Here is a 21,558-nt window from a genome sequence, read left to right as displayed (position 1 = left end):
CATCCGTCGAAACAAGGAGGGACGGATCAAAATGTGCCTCAGCGACAGTTTCCAGCGACCAATTACAGCAATGTGTACGCTTACCCTTGTCCGCTTCTTTTATTTCCTGAACAACACTCACACGGTAAGGTTTCATTTTTAAGCCATGCAGGATGCGTTGACACGACCTGTGAGATGTTCCACATTGCTGTGATAATCGTTGTGTTGACATGTAGGGGCTTTTTCAATGTGTGCCGTCACGATCGCCACAAGGTGTACGCACAGTCGGTGCCTTATTTCTCTTTGAATTAACAACACTGCCTATCGAACGCCACTTCCTCAGTAGAATCGTTGATTTTACAGGAATATTACTTTCAGGAAACTTTTCTTGAAAAGTGTTACAAAGAACTTAAATGGATTCAGAGCGCACATATTCTTCAACAATAAACACACGTTCTTCAATGGAGTAAGGCATGACAATGAAGTACACGGTTTATAACGACGGCTTTCCGTATGAACTACTCACACGCTACTGCTGTTGGAAAGTGGCAAAGAAACTGACAAGCCAGTAATGCTACTCACGCGCTTTCGCATTTGGGTTCGGGCCGGTTTTATATTCGCCACTCTGTAGAACAGCTAGTCTTCAAAAAATGTCGACCGTAGGTGGTTAACCGCGCCATGTAAATAAAACGGGGCACAAATCTTGTCAGCTCTGTCCCACAACACCTCCTCAGTGTCTGCGCCCCTCACAGATCTTACTGCATCTCGCCACTTCAACTCCGAGGATGTCTCCCGCAGCCGGAGACGAAACGTTATTGGAAAGGTTTTCGTATCGACCTGGCCTGTGAGTCTGGAAGTTGTAAGTGAATCTTCTAAAGCTGCACTAGTCCACTGTTCGTAACGTGATTGCGAAGTAGAAACGCTAAGGAAGAACCACAGCGAAACGAGCACCAAGTAGACCTCATGTTCTGAAGGACAAAAAAAATGGTTCAAATGGCTCTGAGCACTATGGGACTTAACATCTGTGGTCATCAGTCCCCTAGAACTTAGAACTACTTAAACCTAACTAACCTATGGACATCACACACATCCATGCCCGAGGCAGGATTCGAAACTGCGACCGTAGCGGTCACACGGGTCCAGACTGAAGCGCCTAGAACTGCACGGCCACAACAGGGGGCTCTGAAGGACAGAGACCGCCCAGCATTCCGGAGGATCTCTGTGAAAATTGTATGAAATCAATGGAAGGCATCACTCACCAGTCACCTACCAGTATACCAGGTAGGTCAATGACTGGGCGCTGGAGGTCAGAAAGAGTGGGTTACAAGATGGTCCAGCTTCTTGCAAGCCATACTTTTCTTTAGGCAATCCTAAGCCCTGCTTGAGTTGATGTAAAGGGTAACGCCACAAGACATAGTAGTGGAAACTAGTCATTTGGAGTAACGAATGACGCTACACCCGCTGTCAGTCCCGTTGAAGAATTTGTGTTTCGCGAATGCGTAGAATACTTTACCTGCCATCATGGTTAGTGCCACCAATGAAGTGTAAGTAAGTGGTGTTACAGTACGGGGGTGTTTTCGATTGGTAGAGTGTACTCCCCTTACCGCACTTAGCAAACACTGAATCCGGAAGGTATGAACACATTTTGTGGCATTTGTGCTATGCAAATTAGAGGAACAGTTCGGGGACGATGATTATGTAGCATTGCAATGCACCCAGTCATACCCCATCACCTATGAGACAGTGGTCTGTGGACAGTAACGTCCCTGAAATGGAGAGGCGCGTCCAGTGTCCCGACATGAAACGCAGTGGAGCGCCTTTCATCTACGTTTACATCTACATAGCAAGCAACAGTACGCTGCGTGGCAGAAGACACGCTGCACCATTACTTATCATTTACTTTCGTGTTTCACTCGCAAATAGAGCGAGGGAGAACTATTGTCTATAGGTCTCAGTGTGACCTTTACTTTCTCGTGTCTTATATCCGTGGCCCTTACGCATAATGTATGTTGGCTGCACTAGGACCGTACAGCAATCAAATGCTGGTTCTCTAAATTTTCTCAATACTGTTTCTCGAAAAGAACGTCGCCTTTCCTCCAGGGATTCCCACTTGAGATCCCGATGCATCTCCATAATACGTACTGCTGGAACGTACGGGTAACAAATCTAGCAGCCCGCCTCTGAATTGCTTCGATGTTCAATCCGATCTGGTACTGATCCCAAACATTCGAGTAGTGCTGAAGAATAGGTCGCATCAGTGTCCTATATACGGTCTCTTTTACAGGTAAACCACTCTTTCCTAAAATTCTCCCAATAAATCGAAATCGACCATTCGCCTTACCTACTGCAGTTCTGACGTGCTCGTTCCATCTCACATCACTTTCCGGAGTTACGCTCAGATATTTAAACGACTTGACTGTATCAAGAAGGACGCTTGTAATACACTACCCGGCATTACAACTTTGATCTTCCTACTCATCAGCATTAACGTACATGCACTACTGGCCATTAAAATTGCAACACCAAGAAGAAATGCAGATGATAAATTGGTATTCATTGGACAAATATATTATACTAGAACTGACATGTGATTACATTTTCACGCAATTTGGGTGCATAGATCCTGAGAAATCGGTGCCCAGAACAACCACCTCTGGCCATAATAACGGCCTTGATATGCCTGGGCATTGAGTCAAACAGAGCTTGGATGGCGTATACAGTTACAGCTGCCCATGCAGCTTCAACACGATACCACAGTTCATCACCAGTAGTGATTGGCGTATTGTGACAAGGCAGTTGCTCGGCCATCTTTGACTAGACGTTTTCAATTGGTGAGAGATCTGGAGAATGTGCTGGCCAGGGCAGCAGTCGAACATTTTCTGTATCCAGAAAGGCCCGTACAGGACCTGCAACATGCGGTCATGCATTTTCCTGCTGAAATGTAGGGTTTTGCAGGGATCGAATGAACGGTAGAGCCACGGGTCGTAACACGTCTGAAATGTAACATCCACTATTCAAAGTGCCATCAATACAAACAAGAGGTGACCAAGACGTGTAACCAATGGCACCCCATACCATCACACCGGGTGATACGCCAGTATGGCAATGAAGAATACACGCTTCCAATGTGCGTTCACCGCAACGTCGCCAAACACGGATGCGACCATCATGATGCTGTAAGCAGAACCTGGATTCATCCAAAACAATGACGTTTTGCCATTCATGCACCCAGGTTCGTCGTTGAGTACACCATCACTGGCGTTCCTGTCTGTGATGCAGCGTCAAGGGTAACCACAGCCATGGTCTCCGAGCTAATAATCCATGCTGCTGCAAACATCGTCGAACTGTTCATGCAGATGGTTGTTGTCTTGCAAACGTTCCCATCTGTTGACTCAGGGATCGAGACGTGGCTGCACGTTCCGTTACAGCCATGCGGATAAGATGCCTGTCATCTCGACTGCTAGTGATACGAGACCGTTGGGATCCAACACGGCGTTCCGTAACGCCCTCCTGAACCCACCAATGCCATATGCTGCTAACAGCCATTGGATCTCAACCAATGCGAGCAGTAATGTCACGATACAAAAACCGTAATCACGATAGGCTACAGTCCGACCTTCATCAAAGTCGGAAATGAGAGGTATGCATTTCTCCTCCTTACATGAGGCATCACAACAACGTTTCACCAGGCAACGCCAGTCAACTGCTGTTTGTGTATGAGAAATCCGTTGGAAACTTTCCTCATGTCAGCACGTTGTAGGTGTCGCCATCGGTGTCAACCTTGTGTGAATGCTCTGAAAAGCTAATCATTTGCATATCACAGCATCTTCTTCCTGTCAGTTAAATTTCGCATCTGTAGCATGTCATCTTCATGGTGTATCAATTTTAATGGCCAGTAGTGTATTTCAATTTTGCGGTTAGATGCCGTTCATCACAGCAATTGAAAATTTTGTTTGTCTTGTATATTTCTACGGCAACGGCCTTGCCGCAGTGGCTACACCGGCTCCAGTGAGATCATCGAAATTAAGCGCTGTCGGGTGTGGTCGGCACTTGGATGGGTGACCGTCCAGCCGCCATGCGCTGTTGCCATTTTTCGGGGTGCACTCAGCCTCGTGATGCCAATTGAGGAGCTACTCGACCGAATAGTAGCTGCTTCGGTCAAGAATACCATCTTACGACCAGGAGAGCGGTGTGCTGACCCTACGCCCCTCCTATCCGCATCCTCCACCGAGGATGACACGGTGGTCGGATGGTCCCGGTAGGCCACTCGTGGCCTGAAGGCGGAGTGTATATTTCTACGGTCAGCTATCCTCGACATCTTACCGTACAACACGGCATCATCAACAAACAACCACAGACTGCTGCCCGCCCTCCCTGCCAAATCATTTATGTATATAGAGAACAAAAGCGCTCCTGTCACACTTTCCAGGGCACTCCTCACGATACCCTTGTCTCTGATGAACACTCGTCGAGGGCAGCATATTGGGTTATATTATTTAAGAAGTCTTCGTGCCACTCACATATCCGTGAAGAAATTCCGTATACTTGTACCTTCGTTAACAGCCTGGAATGAGACACCATGTCAAATGCCTTTGGAATGAATCAGAAAACCGCCAGTGTCCAACATCGCTATCTTCTGCCGTTTCGGCGCTTGGGGAAGAACTGGTAGCCAATCCTCTACAGGCATTCAGACGCCTCCCTGGAAGATCCCCAGCAGAGGCCAAGCCGCTACAACGACGAATGATGGACACTCCCGATATTTATGTCAACTGATACTTTTGGACAGATAGTGTACCAACAGACATTTGGAAAGAAAACCATCACACAACGCTGCAGGTAAGTACGAAAACTATCTTACTATCACCATAACAACTCATCCATTCAAGATGCTTGCAAGAATAATTACAGAAGATTAGAAGGGAAACGGAGGAACCATTAAGTGACGATCTATTTGGCTTAATGAGAGGTAAAGTCACAAGAGACGGAGTCCTGACGTTTTGCACGATAATGGAAGGAAGACTTAACAAAAATATCATGACAGGTTCATAGGATTTATCGACGAGGAAAAGGCCTTGTACACTATAAAATGCCGCCCCATGTTCGAAATGTGTACAAGAACCATATGTACAAGAACCAAGAGGAAACCATAAGAGTGGAAGACCAAGAGCGAAGTGTTTGGGCTGGGGAGTCTGTAGGACAGGTATGTTGTCTTAGGACCCTACTGTTCAATCTGTACATCGAAGAAGTAGTGACGACAATAACGGCAAGTTTTGGGGAATGTGATTAAAATTTCGGAAGAAATGATGTTGTTGTTGTTGTTGTTGTTGTTGTTGCTGTTGTCTTTAGTCCTGAGACTGGTTTGATGCAGCTCTCCATGCTACTCTATCCTGTGCAAGCTTCTTCATCTCCCAGTACCTACTGCAGCCTACATCCTTCTGAATTTGCTTAGTGTATTCATCTCTTGGTCTCCCTCTACGATTGTTACCCTCTACGCTGCCCTCCAATGCTAAATTTGTAATCCCTTGATGCCTCAGAACATGTCCTACCAACCGGTCCCTTCTTCTTGTCGAGTTATGCCACAAACTCCTCTTCTCCCCAATTCTATTCAATACTTCCTCATTAGCTATGTGATCTACCCATCTAATCTTCAACATTCTTCTGTAGCACCACATTTCGAAAGCTTCTATTCTCTTCTTGTCCAAACTATTTATCGTCAATGTTTCACTTCCATACATGGCTACACTCCATACAAATACTTCCAGAAACGACTTCCTGACAAATCTATACTTGATGTTAACAAATTTCTCTTCTTCAGAAACGCTTTCCTTGCCATTGCCAGTCTACATTATATATCCTTCCTACTTCGACCATCATCAGTTATTTTGCTTCCCAAATAGCAAAACACTTTTACTACTATAAGTGTCTCATTTCCTAATCTAATTCCCTCAGCATCACCCAACGTAATTCGACTACATTCCATTATCCTCGTTTTGCTTTTGTTGGTGTTCATCTTATATCCTCCTTTCAAGACACTGTCCATTCCGTTCAACCGCTCTTCCAAGACCTTTGCTGTCTCTGACAGAATTACAATGTCATCGGTGCACCTCAACGTTTTTATTTCTTCTCCATGCACTTTAATACCTACTCCGAATTTTTCTTTTGTTTCCTTTACTGCTTGCTCAATATACAGATTGAATAACATGGGGGACAGGCTACAACCCTGTCTCACTCCCTTCCCAACCGCTGCTTCCCTTTCATGTCCCTCGACTCATAACTGCCGTCAGCTTTCTGTACAAATTGCAAATAGCCTTTCGCTCCCTGTATTTTAACCCTGCCACCTTTAGAATTTGAAAGAGAGTATTCGAGTCAACATTGTCAAAAGCTTTCTCTAAGTCTACAAATGCTAGAAATGTAGGTTTGCCTTTCCTTAATTTATTTTCTAAGATATGTCGTAAGGTCAGTATTGCCTCATATGTTCCAACATTTCTGCGGAATCCAAACTGATCTTCCCCGAGGTCAGCTTCTACCAGTTTTTCCATTCGCCTGTAAAGAATTCGCGTTAGTACTTTGCAGCTGTGAACTGATAGTTCGGTAATTTTCACATCTGTCAACACCTGCTTTCTTTGGGATTGGAATTATTATATTCTTCTTGAAGTCTGACGGTATTATGATATGAATAATAAAATGTGGTGAAGACAATGGTTCATTAGTGAGAGTGAATTAGAACTGCTGAATGTGTTGCACAGAATGGATAGTCCAAAGAGGACATTGGGAGTCTACCGAAGGAATACGAGAGTAATGAGGAATAGGTAAAATTAGATTAGTGGTAAAATTGCCATCAAAATTGGGAACCACAAAGAAGGCGTAGAGAAGAATTTCTACTGTCTTGAAAGGAGGACATAGGAAGCAGCCGAGCACAGACACAAAGGGCACAATAAAAGAACTCCATCCCCAATTCGCGGAATAAATCTACGGGAATGTACATTTGTGGTGAAGGCGGGAAAGAAGAGAATCGGAGGTTCCCAGACGTGGTGCTTCAGAAGGATGTTTAATTTCGGTGGACTGATCAGATGAGGAATGAGGAGATTCTCCACAATTTTTCCCTGGATGATTCCAAACGGCACACTCAGGCAGTTTATCGCTCTGTGATACCAGGAAATTTATATCTCGTCGATAGGTCTTTTGGAAGGAGCGATGAGGTTTGTATACAGAAGAATGGGTACAGTCTGAACATCTGACAAATGGACATTCCGTCACCAAAACATCCAACTAAACATAGCCAATTACGTACATCATTTTGCATCCACCACCACAACTTGAAATTTTTCTAGCTTCCTAGGAGAAATTGAGAGAAATTTGATTGAAATTGTTTTGTACACAATTTAGAAAGAAAGTCTTAATTAAAGACTTGTTTGCTGTATATTTTCGGAATATAAATAAATAAATTATAGGAATAATATCTTTTCTTACATTTAGCTATTTATGTAAATATTACTTCCACTTATTATTTCTTAAGTTTCGAAGACAAATATCTCACACCAAAATATATATTCCCTAGTGTAATTAGACATAAATCATCCACAGCCGTTTGAAAAAGAAAGTAATTTGTATGGCTACAAGAGGAGGGGAGCACTGACATTCGTTACTTCTTACTAAAACTAATACTGACTAAGAAAGGAGCTGAAACAGCAGTCACAAAATTCTTCCATATTTTCCAATGACATAAAATGTCTGTGAGATAATTAACCGATGTGAGTGTATCAAACAGGACACTGCTTATAAAATATTCGAATCTCTCTCATGATGTGCATTAGCGCATATTTCTTTTTGCATTTACTGTACAGCAAGCTGCTATTCGTCATACCAAATAGAAACTCTGTCCAGTCATTCTGTACTATCACAGTTTCTTGGGGCACAGCTTACGTCACTCTTTTGTCTGATGAAGACTGGTCAACCAAGACAATTTACTGGTTTCTGTTACGTGCAGCGGTCAGGTATCTGAGAATAAATTACGCACGCTTAGGCGTTCGGTAACAATGTCCTGTGGGGCGCCGTGCCAAAAGATTTCCGGAAATCTAGGAATACGGCAGCTGTCTGTTTCCCTTGATTCACTGTTCGCAGAATATCGTTCGAGAAAAATGAAAGCTGAGTTCCACACAGTGAAGCTTTCTCAATCTGTATTGATTTGTGGGCAGAAGCATTCATGCTTCGAGAAAATTTGTTATAATCCAATTTAAAAATTGTTCAATAATTCTCATGCATACCGGTGTTAAGGGGCTCCGGAAAGGCTCAAAATCATGAAAAGTTCAAATTTTACTTTTTTGCGTTTTCTGAATCTGCAGACTATTACCTTTTAATAGATATATAATTTATTCAATTCCGAAGACTACAACTATTTTGAAATTTTTTTTGAAATGTGTTCTACATGGGCGTGACCCACTGTGGCGCTGTTAAACTGCTGTCAAATGGTGTTATTATTAACGTCCGTGTTCATCAGGTACATTTTAGTGATGTGAGATAAAGTATGTGTTGTGGCTAACCTGTGATGGTTCAATATATATCGCTGGTGTGATTGTCGATTGTCTCATGTTTATTTACTCTGTCGTTATCTCGAAAATATTCGTAATTAATTCTGTTTCTTGAGTCTCTGTTTTGTTGAAGTATAATAACGAGTAAAAGTAAAGTTATTAGAAATCCTCTGAAGGCTTTTAAGAAAAGGAGAAATGTTGGAAAGCCAAAGGTATGTGTTATTACTGTAAACAATAAAGACGATAACCAAGTGAGTGAACCTAACCTCTCAAGTACACCTGCCCATAGCAGTCAAAGTGGGAAAGAAAATACTTCACAGAAGAAGCTTGGTTCAATGAGTGAAAACTATGAATGTGTTATGGGCGAATCGGATGTGAATGAAATATTTGATATGTCGGTTCTCAAAGGAATTTTTTCAAACTGTGCAAGATGTATTCATTGTAGTGAAGTTGGTCTGGAACTCTCCATAATAAAGCACGTAGGACTTGCTAGTGAAATACAACTGAAATGTGATAAGTGTTCATACATGACCACCTTTTGGAACAGTGTTGCAGTAACTGCAACTGAAGAAAATGGTAGCAAAATCTACGAACACAACAAAGAGCGATGCTTGCTTTAGACAAGGAACGCCTTTGGGCTGCAGACAGGGCTGTAAAGAGTCTAGAAATACAAGCAAGAGTAAACAGGAGGATGAACAAGAGGAAGCTGGAGGAGGAGTTTGCAGAGGATGAAGATAATCCATCCTATGGACCTGGAATGCACTAAAAAGTTAATCCAATCTTTATCGCTCGATTCCCAAAACTTTTATTTTCTCATACTAATTACGTATTTTCTAAGGATCTTCCGCACATATTTGTTTCAAACTTTCAGTAAATGTTACACAGTACCTTCTGCATAATTTAACATAGCCTTTTTCCAAAAAACTGTATATTTTTGAATATATAAATAAAAAATTGCAAAAATTGTCTTGAATTTTCATTACAATTGAAAAAAAAAAATCATCTTTAATAACTGAACTAAAATTTTGTAAAATCCCTGTGTTAAGTTGTAGCCCATATTCCAATAAATAATCTGTAAAAAGTTCAACTTTCTACCTCAAATACTTTGTGAGGAAAGATGTAATTTATAAGCGTTATTTTAACATTGCAAGTATAGGGCGTTCCGGAGCCCCTTAAGGAAACTGGTATGTAATTCTGCTGGTCCGTTCTTTTACGCTCCTTGTGTAGAGTCATCTACCATTTCATCTTGTTGCATGTAACTTTGCGACGTGCGAGAAATTCGCTGTAAATGCAAGCTGAGTACAGGGTCAATGGAGTAGGAGACACTGGGGCACGTTTACGTGGACTTCTTTCCAGAATTTGTTCAGTGTTTTTGGTTTGATTTATCAATTTTAAAGTTGTTTGTTCTTATACCGTGAATGTTAAATTGTAATTTGGTACACGTGCTTCTAACTCGACACTACACTTAAGAGTGGAAAATAATCTTGTGTAAGTTCGAGTGCGTAAACGTTACCCGGGTATGGAGAGGATTTACACACCTAAGGAGTCACTTTCATGCATCACACATCACACAATAACGAGTAAGCAAAACACGCAACTGAAATTTTCAAAATATCAAGATACGTTTTTCTGGCAGTAAACAAATGCCGGACTTCTAACTGTAACCATAATATCGCCTACGTAGAATTCTGAATACTAATAAATGGTCTTTTAATCATCAGTGTTAGAGTTGCAATCTATGCACAAAAAAAAAACATGTTTCCTGTGGCACAGTCGTCGTGAACCCATCTTTGACATCTAAAGCACTGGCGTTATTCTTGATTTGTTTTTGATTGGTTATATCGTTTCAAGCAGAAATACAAAGGCGTTTTCTTTCTCTCCATCAGACTGTTGCGAGTTGTAAGAGAAAGGGAAGAAAGCTGAATGGGACATTTATTGAGACGGGGTGCTAGCAAACAGACACTTTGGAAGGACTACTTTGTGAGAGGAGATTGAGAAGAGCAACGAGATACATGATGGTGGACGACATAAAGAGGAAGGGAAAATACATGGGTCTGGCAGGGGATGGCAGAAGACAGGAGACCATAGAGGCTTTGGACAGATCACTAATAATGACAACAGAAGGAGGACGATCGAAATTTTTGTTTGTTCTTGCTGTTACCAATATTTTCCCCTTATCGGTCCTTGCTCTTACAAAACTTGATCCTTATGTCTCAGATTGACATAAGTTTTTTTAGCAATTTCTTCTTTTTATTCATCTACATCTACCTACATCTACATGGATACTGTACAAATCACATTTAAGTGCCTGGCAGAGGGTTCATCGAACCATCTTCACAATTCAGAATTATTCCAATCTCGTACAGCGCGGAAAGAACGAACACCTATATCTTTCCGCACGAGATCTGATTTCCCTTATTTTGTTTCTCCATATGTAGGTCGGTGTCAACAAAATATTTTCACATTCGAACGAGAAAAAAGGAGATAGATATTTCGTGAGAAGATTCCGTCGCAACGAAAAACGCCTTTCTTCTAATGATGTCCAGCTCAAATCCTGTATCATTTCTGTGATAATACGAAACGTTCTGCCCTTCTTTGAACTTTTTCGATGTACTCCGTCAGTCCTATTTGGTAAGCATCCCACACCGAGCAGAAGTATTCTAAAAGAGGATGGACAAGCGTAGTGTAAGCAGTCTCCTTATTAGATCTATTACATTTTCCAAGTGTCCTTCCAAATTAAACGCGGTCTTTGGTTAACCTTCCCCACAATATTTTCTGTTTCCTCCCAATTTAAGTTGCTCGTAATTCTAACACCTAGGTATTTAGCACGGCTTTTAGATTAGACCTATTTATCGTGTAACCGAAGTTTCACAAGTTCCTTTTAGCACACATGTGGATGACCTCACACTTTCGTCATTTAGGGTCAACTGCCACTTTTCGCACAATTCAGATATTTTCTCTAAATCGTTTTGCAATTCGTTTTGATCTTCTGATGACTTTATTAGTAGATAAACGACAACGTCATCTGCTATCAACCTAAGATGGCTGCAAAGATTGTCTCCCAAATCGTTTATATAGATAAGGAACAGTAAAGGGCCCATAACACTACCTTGGGTAACGCCAGAAATCACTTCTGTTTTACTCAATGACTTTCCGTCAGTTACTACCAACTGTGACCTCTCTGACAGGAATCACTAATCCAGCCACATAACTGAGACGATATTCCATAAGCACACAATTTCACTACGAGCGGCTTGTGTGGTACAGTGTTAAAAGCCTTCCGGAAATCCAGCGATACGGAATCGATCTGAAATCCCTTGTCAATTGAAGTATCCCATGTCTTCAGCTTTTTGGACTACGCTACCAACTGACGATGTTCTAACGCTTCCTTGACTATTATGAGCGCTAATTTCCTGTTTACACTGTGCAAAATAGTGCATAAGAGTGTGCCAACAGGACTGCTTAAACGTATCTCGTCGCGAATTTTGAATTAGTTACGGTAGTAACTTTTAAGCCGTCACGTTATAAAAATGTAAATTTTAAATCAGAATCATCTACTGTAAACGAACATACATTTGTCTTTTCTCAATTCTAAAAGATATGTTCCCAAGGAATTTCGATATATGAGACAGCAAAACTTGCTCACCTTCCACAGAAACACAAAAAGTTCCTGCAATAGCGGACACACAGCTGGCTCCACGATGTACATGTGGGTCCTCAACAGGTGACAGTATTAATCTTCCATCGCTATTTTGACGATGATTGATGTGTTGAGACCGTGGATGTAATAATATAAGGTATATAGCAACCCGCCGTGTCGGTAGCGCCGTAGGAAAAATGGTTCCCGAGAAAAGTGCTTTTCGTAAACGTGTCCATGCGTACAAGTGCCACCGTCTCCCACACTTCCTGTAAAACAGGAGAATCTCATCACGACTGGGTGACTAACTTGTTTTTTAACGCTTTTGAGTTGCTTTTCAGCGCCGTGGATGCCTATTTCTAAGCCCTTTGTATTGGTCAAACGATATTGCGTCACTTTACACTGCACAGCTTTTGCCTGCTCAACAAATCATGTGCGTATCCGTTTGTAATAAGGGAACCCACCCGTGTAGTCGGCAACTCCAGATGGCGTGACCTTGTGGCCGTATTAACTCGGCACCGTGCTGTGTCGTCCAATGGCAAAAGTGCCCACCGGCCGTAACTCGTGCTCCCTTGCCGACAGGGAAGTATGTGTGTGTGTGTGTGTGTGTGTGTGTGTGTAAAGGTGCGCAAAACGTCCGCGGAGCGGCGCTGGTGGGCGGCAGATTTCCGCGACGGACGACCACGTGGTCCCGGGGCCAGGATTCCTGTATAACCCGTCGCCGGGGCGACAAAGAGAAAGAGAAAGGAAGGGGCGGAGTATAAAAGGACCCGCCGCGAGCCGCTCAGCTACATCAGTCCCGCAGGGCAGCAGTGATCCGTACGCCAACCACCCAGCCAACAACCACCAACCATGAAGGCCGCTCTCGTAAGTACACGATTACTCGCTTCAGTTGACGGTTGCTACCGTTTGGTGCACAAATACTGTTTCACGTGCCTATACTTAAGCTTCATCTTTCAGGGATACATTAGCGCTGTCGTTACATACGGTACTGCAGACTGTTTACAAAGTTCTAAACATTCGAAATAGGTTCTTCCATATACAGAAGGCCCGAATACTTAAGATAGGAGAACCGGGTACTCTGATCTCTACGGTAAATGCTCGTCGTAAACAAGTTTCATCAGGAGAGCCCCCCGCAAGTATGACAGGACCGCTGCTCATGCTCTCTCTCTCCCTCTCTCTCTCTCTCTCTCTCTCTCTCTCTCTCTATATATATATATATATATATATATATATATATATATATATATATATATATATATATCAAAAAAAGTTTACCATCACCTCGGTTCTGAGAGTTCCGGAACCTGTACAGAAAATTGCTCATGGTTCAAATGGCTCTGAGCACTATGGGACTTAACTTCTGTGGTCATCAGTCCCCTAGAACTTAGAACTACTTAAACCTGACTAACCTAAGGACATCACACACATCCATGCCCGAGGCAGGATTCGAACCTGCGACCGTAGCGGTCACGGGGCTCCAGACTGTAGCGCCTAGAACCGCACGGCCACTCCGGCCGACAATTGCTCATGAAAACCACACATTGCATGTTGTACCGCCATACAGCGATACATTCAGAACTAATGGTCCAGATTATTGTGCACACCGGTACCTCTAATACCCAGTAGCACGTCCTCTTGCATTGATGCATGCTTGTATTCGTCGTGGCATACTTTCCACAAGTTCGTCAAGGCACTGTTGCTGCAGATTGCCCACTCGTCAACGTCGATTCGGAGTAGATCCCTCAGAGTGGTTGGTGCGTCACCTCGTTCATAAACAGCCCTTTTCAATCAATCCCAGGCACTTTCGATAGGGTTCACTTCTGGAGAACATGCTGGCAAATACAGTCGAGCGATGTCGTTATCGTGAAGGAGGTCGTTCACAAGATCTGCACTATGGAGGCGCAAATTGTAGTCCACGAAGACCAATGTCTCGCCAATATGCTGCTGATATGGTTGCACTATTGGTCGGAGGATAGCATTCACGTATCGTACAGCCGTTACACCGCTTTCTATCACCACCAGCGGCGTACGTCGGCCCCACATAATGCCACCCCAAAACAGCAGGAAACCTCCACCTGGTTGCACTCGCTGGACTGTGTGTCTAAGGCTCTTAGCCTGACCGGGTTGCCTCGAAACACGTCTCCGACGATTGTCTGGTTGAAGGTGTATGCGACAGTCACCGGTGAAGACAGCGTGCTGCCAATCCTGAGCGGTCTATTCGGCATATTGTTGTGCCCATCTGTACCGCGCTGCGTGGTGTCGTGTTGGCGAAGATGGATCTGGCTACGCACGTCGGGAGTGAAGTTGCGCATGACGCAGTTTGTTGCACATAGTTTGAGTCGTAACATGACGTTTTTGAGATACAACTACTTTTCAGAAATGAGGGTCTCTTATCAAGTAGTATGTGAGATGTTATCTTGGATTGAGGGTCTTTGACTTGTGTTGAAATAACTGTATGCGTGATCCTGTGAAAGATGTTGCTACACAAAAGCGCAGGCACGCAATATTAACAATGATTTCACACTTTTACCTATGACAGTGAAGTACTGCACGAAAAATGTGGCAGAAATATAGTCAGATCATACAATTACGAGTAAAGCTATGATTGTCAGCTTTTCCATGTGTTCATAAACGTATAATTTAATACCCTAAAAATCCAAAAATATAGTATGCTATTTTTAGAGTACGGATGATTCACGATCAATGAGTCACAGTTACAATCCGTCAATTCATATAATTACTTCACCAAAACAATTTGAAGGGATAGGAAATGGGACGATTATACGAGGTGTGGCTAGAAAAAAACCGGACTAGTACTGGTGAAACAATAAAACGAATGCAATAAGGCTGAAAGTCGCGTGGCCTGTCACGTGACTCTCGCTCCGCCTACTGCTCGAGTTTCATCTGCCTCCTGCACTCAGCCTGCCCGTGGCGTCTGTTTTAATTAGTTGACGTTTTGTCTGTGCGTCGGAAAATGTTGAGTGTAAAGAAAGAGTGTACATAAAGAACAGCGTGTTAACATCAAATTTTGTTTCAAACTAGGAAAATCTGCAAGTGAAACGTTCGTAATGTTACAACAAGTGTACGGCGATGATTGTTTATCGCGAACACAAGTGTTTGAGTGGTTTAAACGATTTAAAGATGGCCGAATGTCAAAATCGAAATTCAAGGCAATGATGATTGTTTTTTTTTTTTTTTTGACATCAAAGGGATTGTGCACATTGATTGGGTACCAGAGGGACAAACAGTGAATCAGCATTACTACATTAGCGTCCTGGCTACCCTACGTGAGCGAGTACGGAGAAAACGGAACGATTTGTGGAGAAAAAAGTCATGGATCCTTCACCAAGACAATGCCCCGGCTCACAGTGCGTTGTCAGTGAAAATGGTTTTTGGCAAAACACAACATTCCCATCTTAGATCATCCACCCTACTCACCTGATTTGGCCCCCTGTGACTTTTCTTTTCCCTAAAGTCAAGTCAGCTTTGAAAGGAACTAGATTTGATACTGTTCAAGCAGTAAAAGAAAAAGCGACGGAAGTAATGTATGGACTTACCGAAAATGCTCTGCAGCATTGCTATGAACAGTGGAAAATTCGTATGGAGCGGTGGACAGACCGAGGAGGAGAGTACATTGAAGGAGATAACATGAAATCGTAAATAATTGTAAATAAATGTTTTTTCCAGTATCAGTCCGGTTTTTTTCTAGCCGCACCTCGTATAGGCTGAATGGTAGGTAAAACACGTGGTACACCTCGGTTCATTGGTACCATTCTGAGGAAAACACAATAAGTCTATAAAGGAGAATTTTTACGAAACTCTCGTTTGACCTATCTTACTGCTATTGTGTGGAGGCCCCTACTAAACAAGACGAAAAGTGAATTTTGAACATACAGGGTATCTTAAACCGTTTTGGTCTAATTGAAACTGACTTCAGTGGTTCCACAGCTGATTATATTGAGACAGGAAACCAATGGTCGGAAACGCTTTTGTATCGTGTTATGCACATACAGAGGGTACACCGAATAACAGGAACGTAGCTCATAATAACTGCTGAAAGTGACAGTTGCCCTTCTCAATGCATGCAGTTCTTGAAGACTGTGCCCCTTCCTGTCCGCGAAAGGATGTGGCTTCAACAATACGGTGCATCAGCCCACTTCGATGTTAAAATGTACCTGAACAAAACGCACCCTCACCATTTGGACTGCACTGACCCAACGCCAGCGCGATCGCTGGATCTCGCACCTGTGTCACTGCGACAAGTCGTTGATGGATGAAACCCCGTAGAACCGGATGAAGACCCCGTTGCTAGGATTCAAGCTGTCTGGCTACTGCTACAATAGACACCAAGCTGTTTCACAGAGGAAGACCGCACTGCAGTTCCTTCTCTAAATCCTCGCACAAACGAAAAAATGGCTGACATCGAAATAAGTGTCCAAGGAATAGAAAAACAACTTGAATCACTCAATAGAGGAAAGTCCACTGGACCTGACGGGATACCAATTCGATTCTACACAGAGTACGCGAAAGAACTTGCCCCCCTTCTAACAGCTGTGTACCGCAAGTCTCTAGAGGAACGGAGGATACCAAATGATTGGAAAAGAGCGCAGATAGTCCCAGTCTTCAAGAAGGGTCGTCGAGCAGATGCGCAAAACTATAGACCTATATCTCTGACGTCGATCTGTTGTAGAATTTTAGAACATGTTTTTTGCTCGAATATCATGTCGTTTTTGGAAACCCAGAATCTACTCTGTAGGAATCAACATGGATTCCGGAAACAGCGATCGTGTGAGACCCAACTCGCTTTATTTGTTCATGAGACCCAGAAAATATTAGATACAGGCTCCCAGGTAAATGCTATTTTTCTTGACTTCCAGAAGGCGTTCGATACAGTTCCGCACTGTCGCGTGATAAACAAAGTAAGAGCCTACGGAATATCAGACCAGCTGTGTGGCTAGATTGAAGAGTTTTTAGCAAACAGAACACAGCATGTTGTTATCAATGGAGAGACGTCTACAGACGTTAAAGTAACCTCTGCCGTGCCACAGGGGAGTGTTAGGGGACCATTGCTTTTCACAATATATATAAATGACCTAGTAGATAGTGTCGGACGTTCCATGCGGCTTTTCGCGAATGATGCTGTAGTATACAGAGAAGTTGCAGCATTAGAAAATTGTAGCGAAATGCAGGAAGATCTGCAGCGGATAGGCACTTGGTGCAGGGAGTGGCAACTGACTCTTAACATAGACAAATGTAATGTATTGCGAATACATAGAAAGAAGGATCCTTTATTGTATGATTATATGATAGCGGAACAAACACTGGTAGCAGTTACTTCTGTAAAATATCTGGGAGTATGCGTGCGGAACGATTTGAAGTGGAATGATCATATAAAATTAATTGTTGGTAAGGCGGGTACCAGGTTGAGATTCATTGGGAGAGTGCTTAGAAAATGTAGTCCATCAACGAAGGAGGTGGCTTACAAAACACTCGTTCGACCTATACTTGAGTATTGCTCATCAGTGTGGGATCCGTACCAGATCGGTCTGACGGAGGAGATAGAGAAGATCCAAAGAAGAGCGGCGCGTTTCGTCACAGGGTTATTTGGTAACCGTGATAGCGTTACGGAGATGTTTAATAAACTCAAGTGGCAGACTCTGCAAGAGAGGCGCTCTGCATCGCGGTGTAGCTTGCTCGCCAGGTTTCGAGAGGGTGCGTTTCTGGATGAGGTATCGAATATATTGCTTCCCCCTACTTATACCTCCCGAGGAGATCACGAATGTAAAATTAGAGAGATTAGAGTGCGCACGGAGGCTTTCAGACAGTCGTTCTTCCCCCGAACCGTACGCGACTGGAACAGGAAAGGGAGGTAATGACAGTGGCACGTAAAGTGCCCTCCGCCACACACCGTTGGGTGGCTTGCGGAGTATAAACGTAGATGTGGATGTAGATGTAGAAGGATATTTGAGAGAGTACGGCAGAATTTCAGTGCTGCCGCCATGCATGCATTGAGACTAGCGGTCGTCACTTTGAACATTTACTATAAGTTACTTAGTTCTCATGCGGTGTATGTCCATATCACAATAAATATGCATTTCAGACCACTGGTTCTGTACCTCAATATAATCGGTTGTGGACCTACTACCACATGTTTCGATTGGACACACGAGCGTTGAGACACCCCTTATACAAAGAAGAGCAGCACGAACGGTCGCAATTTGTTTGACACAGGGGATGACGTCAAGGATGTGCTGTAAACCTTGCACTGGCAGACACCTGAAAATGAGCCCCACGTATCCCGCCCAAGCCTACGAACAATTAAGTACCAGAATTCGGTGAGGAATCTATCATTATACTGCCTCAACCTAAGCAGTGGCACGGTTAGAAACCGCTGAAATTTTTGAACGATCCTGTCTTCATAAAAGAGATGCATTGGTACCAAAAAGTCATCCTTCTGTTTGATTGGGCCTAGGTGGGACGACAAACAAACCTATAACGAACGAAGCAAAGCTGTTTTTTGTGCTTGCAAGAAGATCTTGGGGCTGGGGGTTCACTTCCTCTGCAGCTGACCAGAGACCTACGATTCGACATCAGAGATTTACAGCAGGCTGAAGAATACGTGATTGTAAAACTCCGGGACGCGGTCGTCTCAGCTCCCATTATTCATGTTCGGACATCTGTCGTTGCTTTCAGACGGCACTCTCGAAAGACGCCAACGGTTATCGCATTCGGCTCCAGCCACCTAGAGTCTCGTTACACTTTACCCATCCGTTACTTTGATAAGAGACGCTGAAAGACTCCCTCAATGAAGCGGCACCTTTTTGACGCGGCTCGATGTTACAGACTACTGGATATTGCGAGTCATCTTCGACATCACTATCTGGTAAAACGATTCCACAACAGTCCCGCCGAGGAGACTGATTTCTCTGATCATTCATAAAGAAAGCTTTCGCTCTACCGTATCTACACTGTAGATGTATTTATCTATCGTGTGACATTATTACAAATCACAAGAATGGACGTAAGCTACGCCGGCCGCTGCGGCCGAGTGGTTCTAGGGGCTTCACTCCGGAATCGCGCAGCTGCTACGGTCGCAGGTTCGAATCGTGCCTCGGGAATGGATGTGTGTGATGTCCTTAGGTTAGTTAGGTTTAAGTAGTTCTAAGTCTAGGGGACTGATGACCTCAAATGTTAAGTCCAATAGTGCTTCTTTTTGACGTGATCTACGAATAGCATTGATAAAGAAACGTCTGCGTTACGAAAACACTTAACTAAACTATCAGTCGTATTATGGACGTCGTCAGGTTGCCCTCTTAGTAATGAGAAGTAGAGGAAATGAGAACCGCGAGAAACTTCATACCGGTATCACGAAGTAGATGAAGTTAAAGAATTCTGCCACATAGTCAGCAAAGTAACCCATGACAAATGGAGCAAGGAGGTCATCAGAAGCAGGCTAGCACTGGCAAAAAGGGCATTTCTGGCCAAGAGAAGTCTATTTGTATCAAACATAGCCATTAATTTGAGGAAGAAATAAGTGAGAAGGTACATTTTGAGCACAACATTGTATGGTAGTGAAACATGGACTATGAAAAAAACCGGAACAGAAGAGACTCGAATCATTTCAGACGTGGTACTATAGAAGAATGTTGAAAATTTGGTGGACTGATAAGGTAAGAAATGACGTGGTTCTCCGCAGAATCTGTGAAGAAAGAAATATTTGCAAAACAATGGCAAGAAGAAAAGATTTTATGCTCATAGAATCCGCAGATGGTAGTTTTATAGAACGGAATCGTTTAAAATTTTGGTAATCTGAGAACGAATGAACAGGAAATCGTTGACTGCTTTGAATTTTTTTCTTTTTTTGAATTTCCAATAAGTGCTTGCTGTTTCCGCAGTTTGGTTGAGTTATGTGACTTAGGAAATTTAGAAATTTGTGGTAAGGTGTAATGGGATCAAACTGCTGATGTCATCGGTATGTGACTTAGGAATGCCAGGCAGAAGGTGGGAGTGTTCCTAATCTTGCCTATCTATTTTCTTGGTGAGAGGGCTGTTATGGCAGAAGGGGCAGCAGTTTTCTGCTGATGAAAAAACCAAAGATATTGTTCATAACGTAGATGCCGTGGAGTCTCATGTGGAGTCACATAGCTTCTGTATGATGTACAGAGCTTTGGATTTGTCTCTGTCAGGTGCTCCTTACAGCCAAACGCCCTTCCTAAGTAGCTTCTAGATAGGTACGAGCTTTTTCTTTTCTTTTTTTTTTTTTTGGTTAAGGTGACAATGATGAAGGGAACCTTATGGAGCCCAATATTCAAGTGATGAAGGGTATTCTGAACTCCAGATATGCAAGTGTATGCTTCAGGTGAAATCTGTCTTAGTTGAAGTGGAATGGAGGTTCCGTTTATGGAAATAGTCAGCGATGCTAAACAAATTATTTGTTAGAACATGTTTTCTTAATTTCCTTGTTCTGTCGCAGGCGTATCAGCGATAAACATGATAAAAAGCAGAGGAGCCAAGATAGAGCCTTGTGGAAGACCAATATTGAGCTACTTTTGCATGATGTCCTTACCACTAGAGCTCTGAATGAATGTGAATTCTTGATTAAATTGTTCTGTTGAGGTGCAACAGAACAGAAGAAAGAGTAGAGGTTGAATTTAATGGCATTTACAGGAACTCACTCTGAATCCTAAGCAGATCAGTATCCAGTTTGCCGCTGGACTTTGACACTATATATGATTGCGTTTGCGCACTGTGCTCACCCTAGCTATAAGTAGACTGTTGATTATTTCACGCACGTAATGATCGGAGGTCGCCATTATTTTCTGCTGCAGGTGATCCTTTTCGCCGTCGCCGTGTGCGCCCAGGCTGTGGAGAACAAGGAGGCGACGGCAGAAAAGAAGCAAGAGAAGAGGGGACTGCTGGGTCTGGGATACGGTGGCTACGCAGCTGCTCCGGCCTACGCATACGGCGCTCACTCGGTGAGTACAGGAATTACTGACCGAACACCTGGCGTGTCAAAATGTCATCCACCACTTTACTAGTCCCAACAAATACACTGATAATACAGCCAAATCCCAGTTATTTCTGTCAGTTTCGATTTGATATCTTCCTCTCCTACATACAATCGGAGGCATAAACCATATTTTCGAACCATAGATCCATTACAATCACAATACATTGAAGGTATTCCGTCTTCTCTGAAACTATTGTCAGATTCTGTTTTCCTTCCCCAACACTTTGGCTCCTAGTCTTATCGTATTCTTTCCCTTCCCTTCCTTTCCCATTACACTTTATTTCACTTTTAATTCTCTTTTCCTTCTCGCCTAGCACATATGTATACTTTTCTTCACTCTGTTCACCTATACCTGTTGTTATCGGTTTCTTGTACTTTCTTCAATTTTAATTTCAATAAAC

The 21,558-nt window shown here is 43.1% G+C and overlaps 1 protein-coding gene across 1 annotated transcript in view; it reads left to right on the top strand.

Moving 5' to 3' along the window:
• Positions 1 to 12,871: 12,871 nt before the first annotated feature.
• The window catches only part of LOC126424706 (ice-structuring glycoprotein-like), a 103,457-nt gene continuing 94,770 nt past the window's right edge, over positions 12,872 to 21,558 (top strand). Inside the window, exons 1-2 of the mRNA XM_050087429.1 lie at positions 12,872 to 13,011; positions 20,976 to 21,122. Of these exons, the coding sequence (XP_049943386.1) occupies positions 12,997 to 13,011; positions 20,976 to 21,122 (162 nt within the window). The 5' untranslated portion in view covers positions 12,872 to 12,996. The remainder of the gene's footprint in view (positions 13,012 to 20,975; positions 21,123 to 21,558) is intronic.

This window comes from Schistocerca serialis, chromosome 10, assembly GCF_023864345.2.
Source record: "Schistocerca serialis cubense isolate TAMUIC-IGC-003099 chromosome 10, iqSchSeri2.2, whole genome shotgun sequence".
Classification (NCBI taxonomy): Eukaryota; Metazoa; Arthropoda; class Insecta; order Orthoptera; family Acrididae; genus Schistocerca; species Schistocerca serialis.
This window is presented reverse-complemented; position numbering and strand designations above follow the sequence as displayed.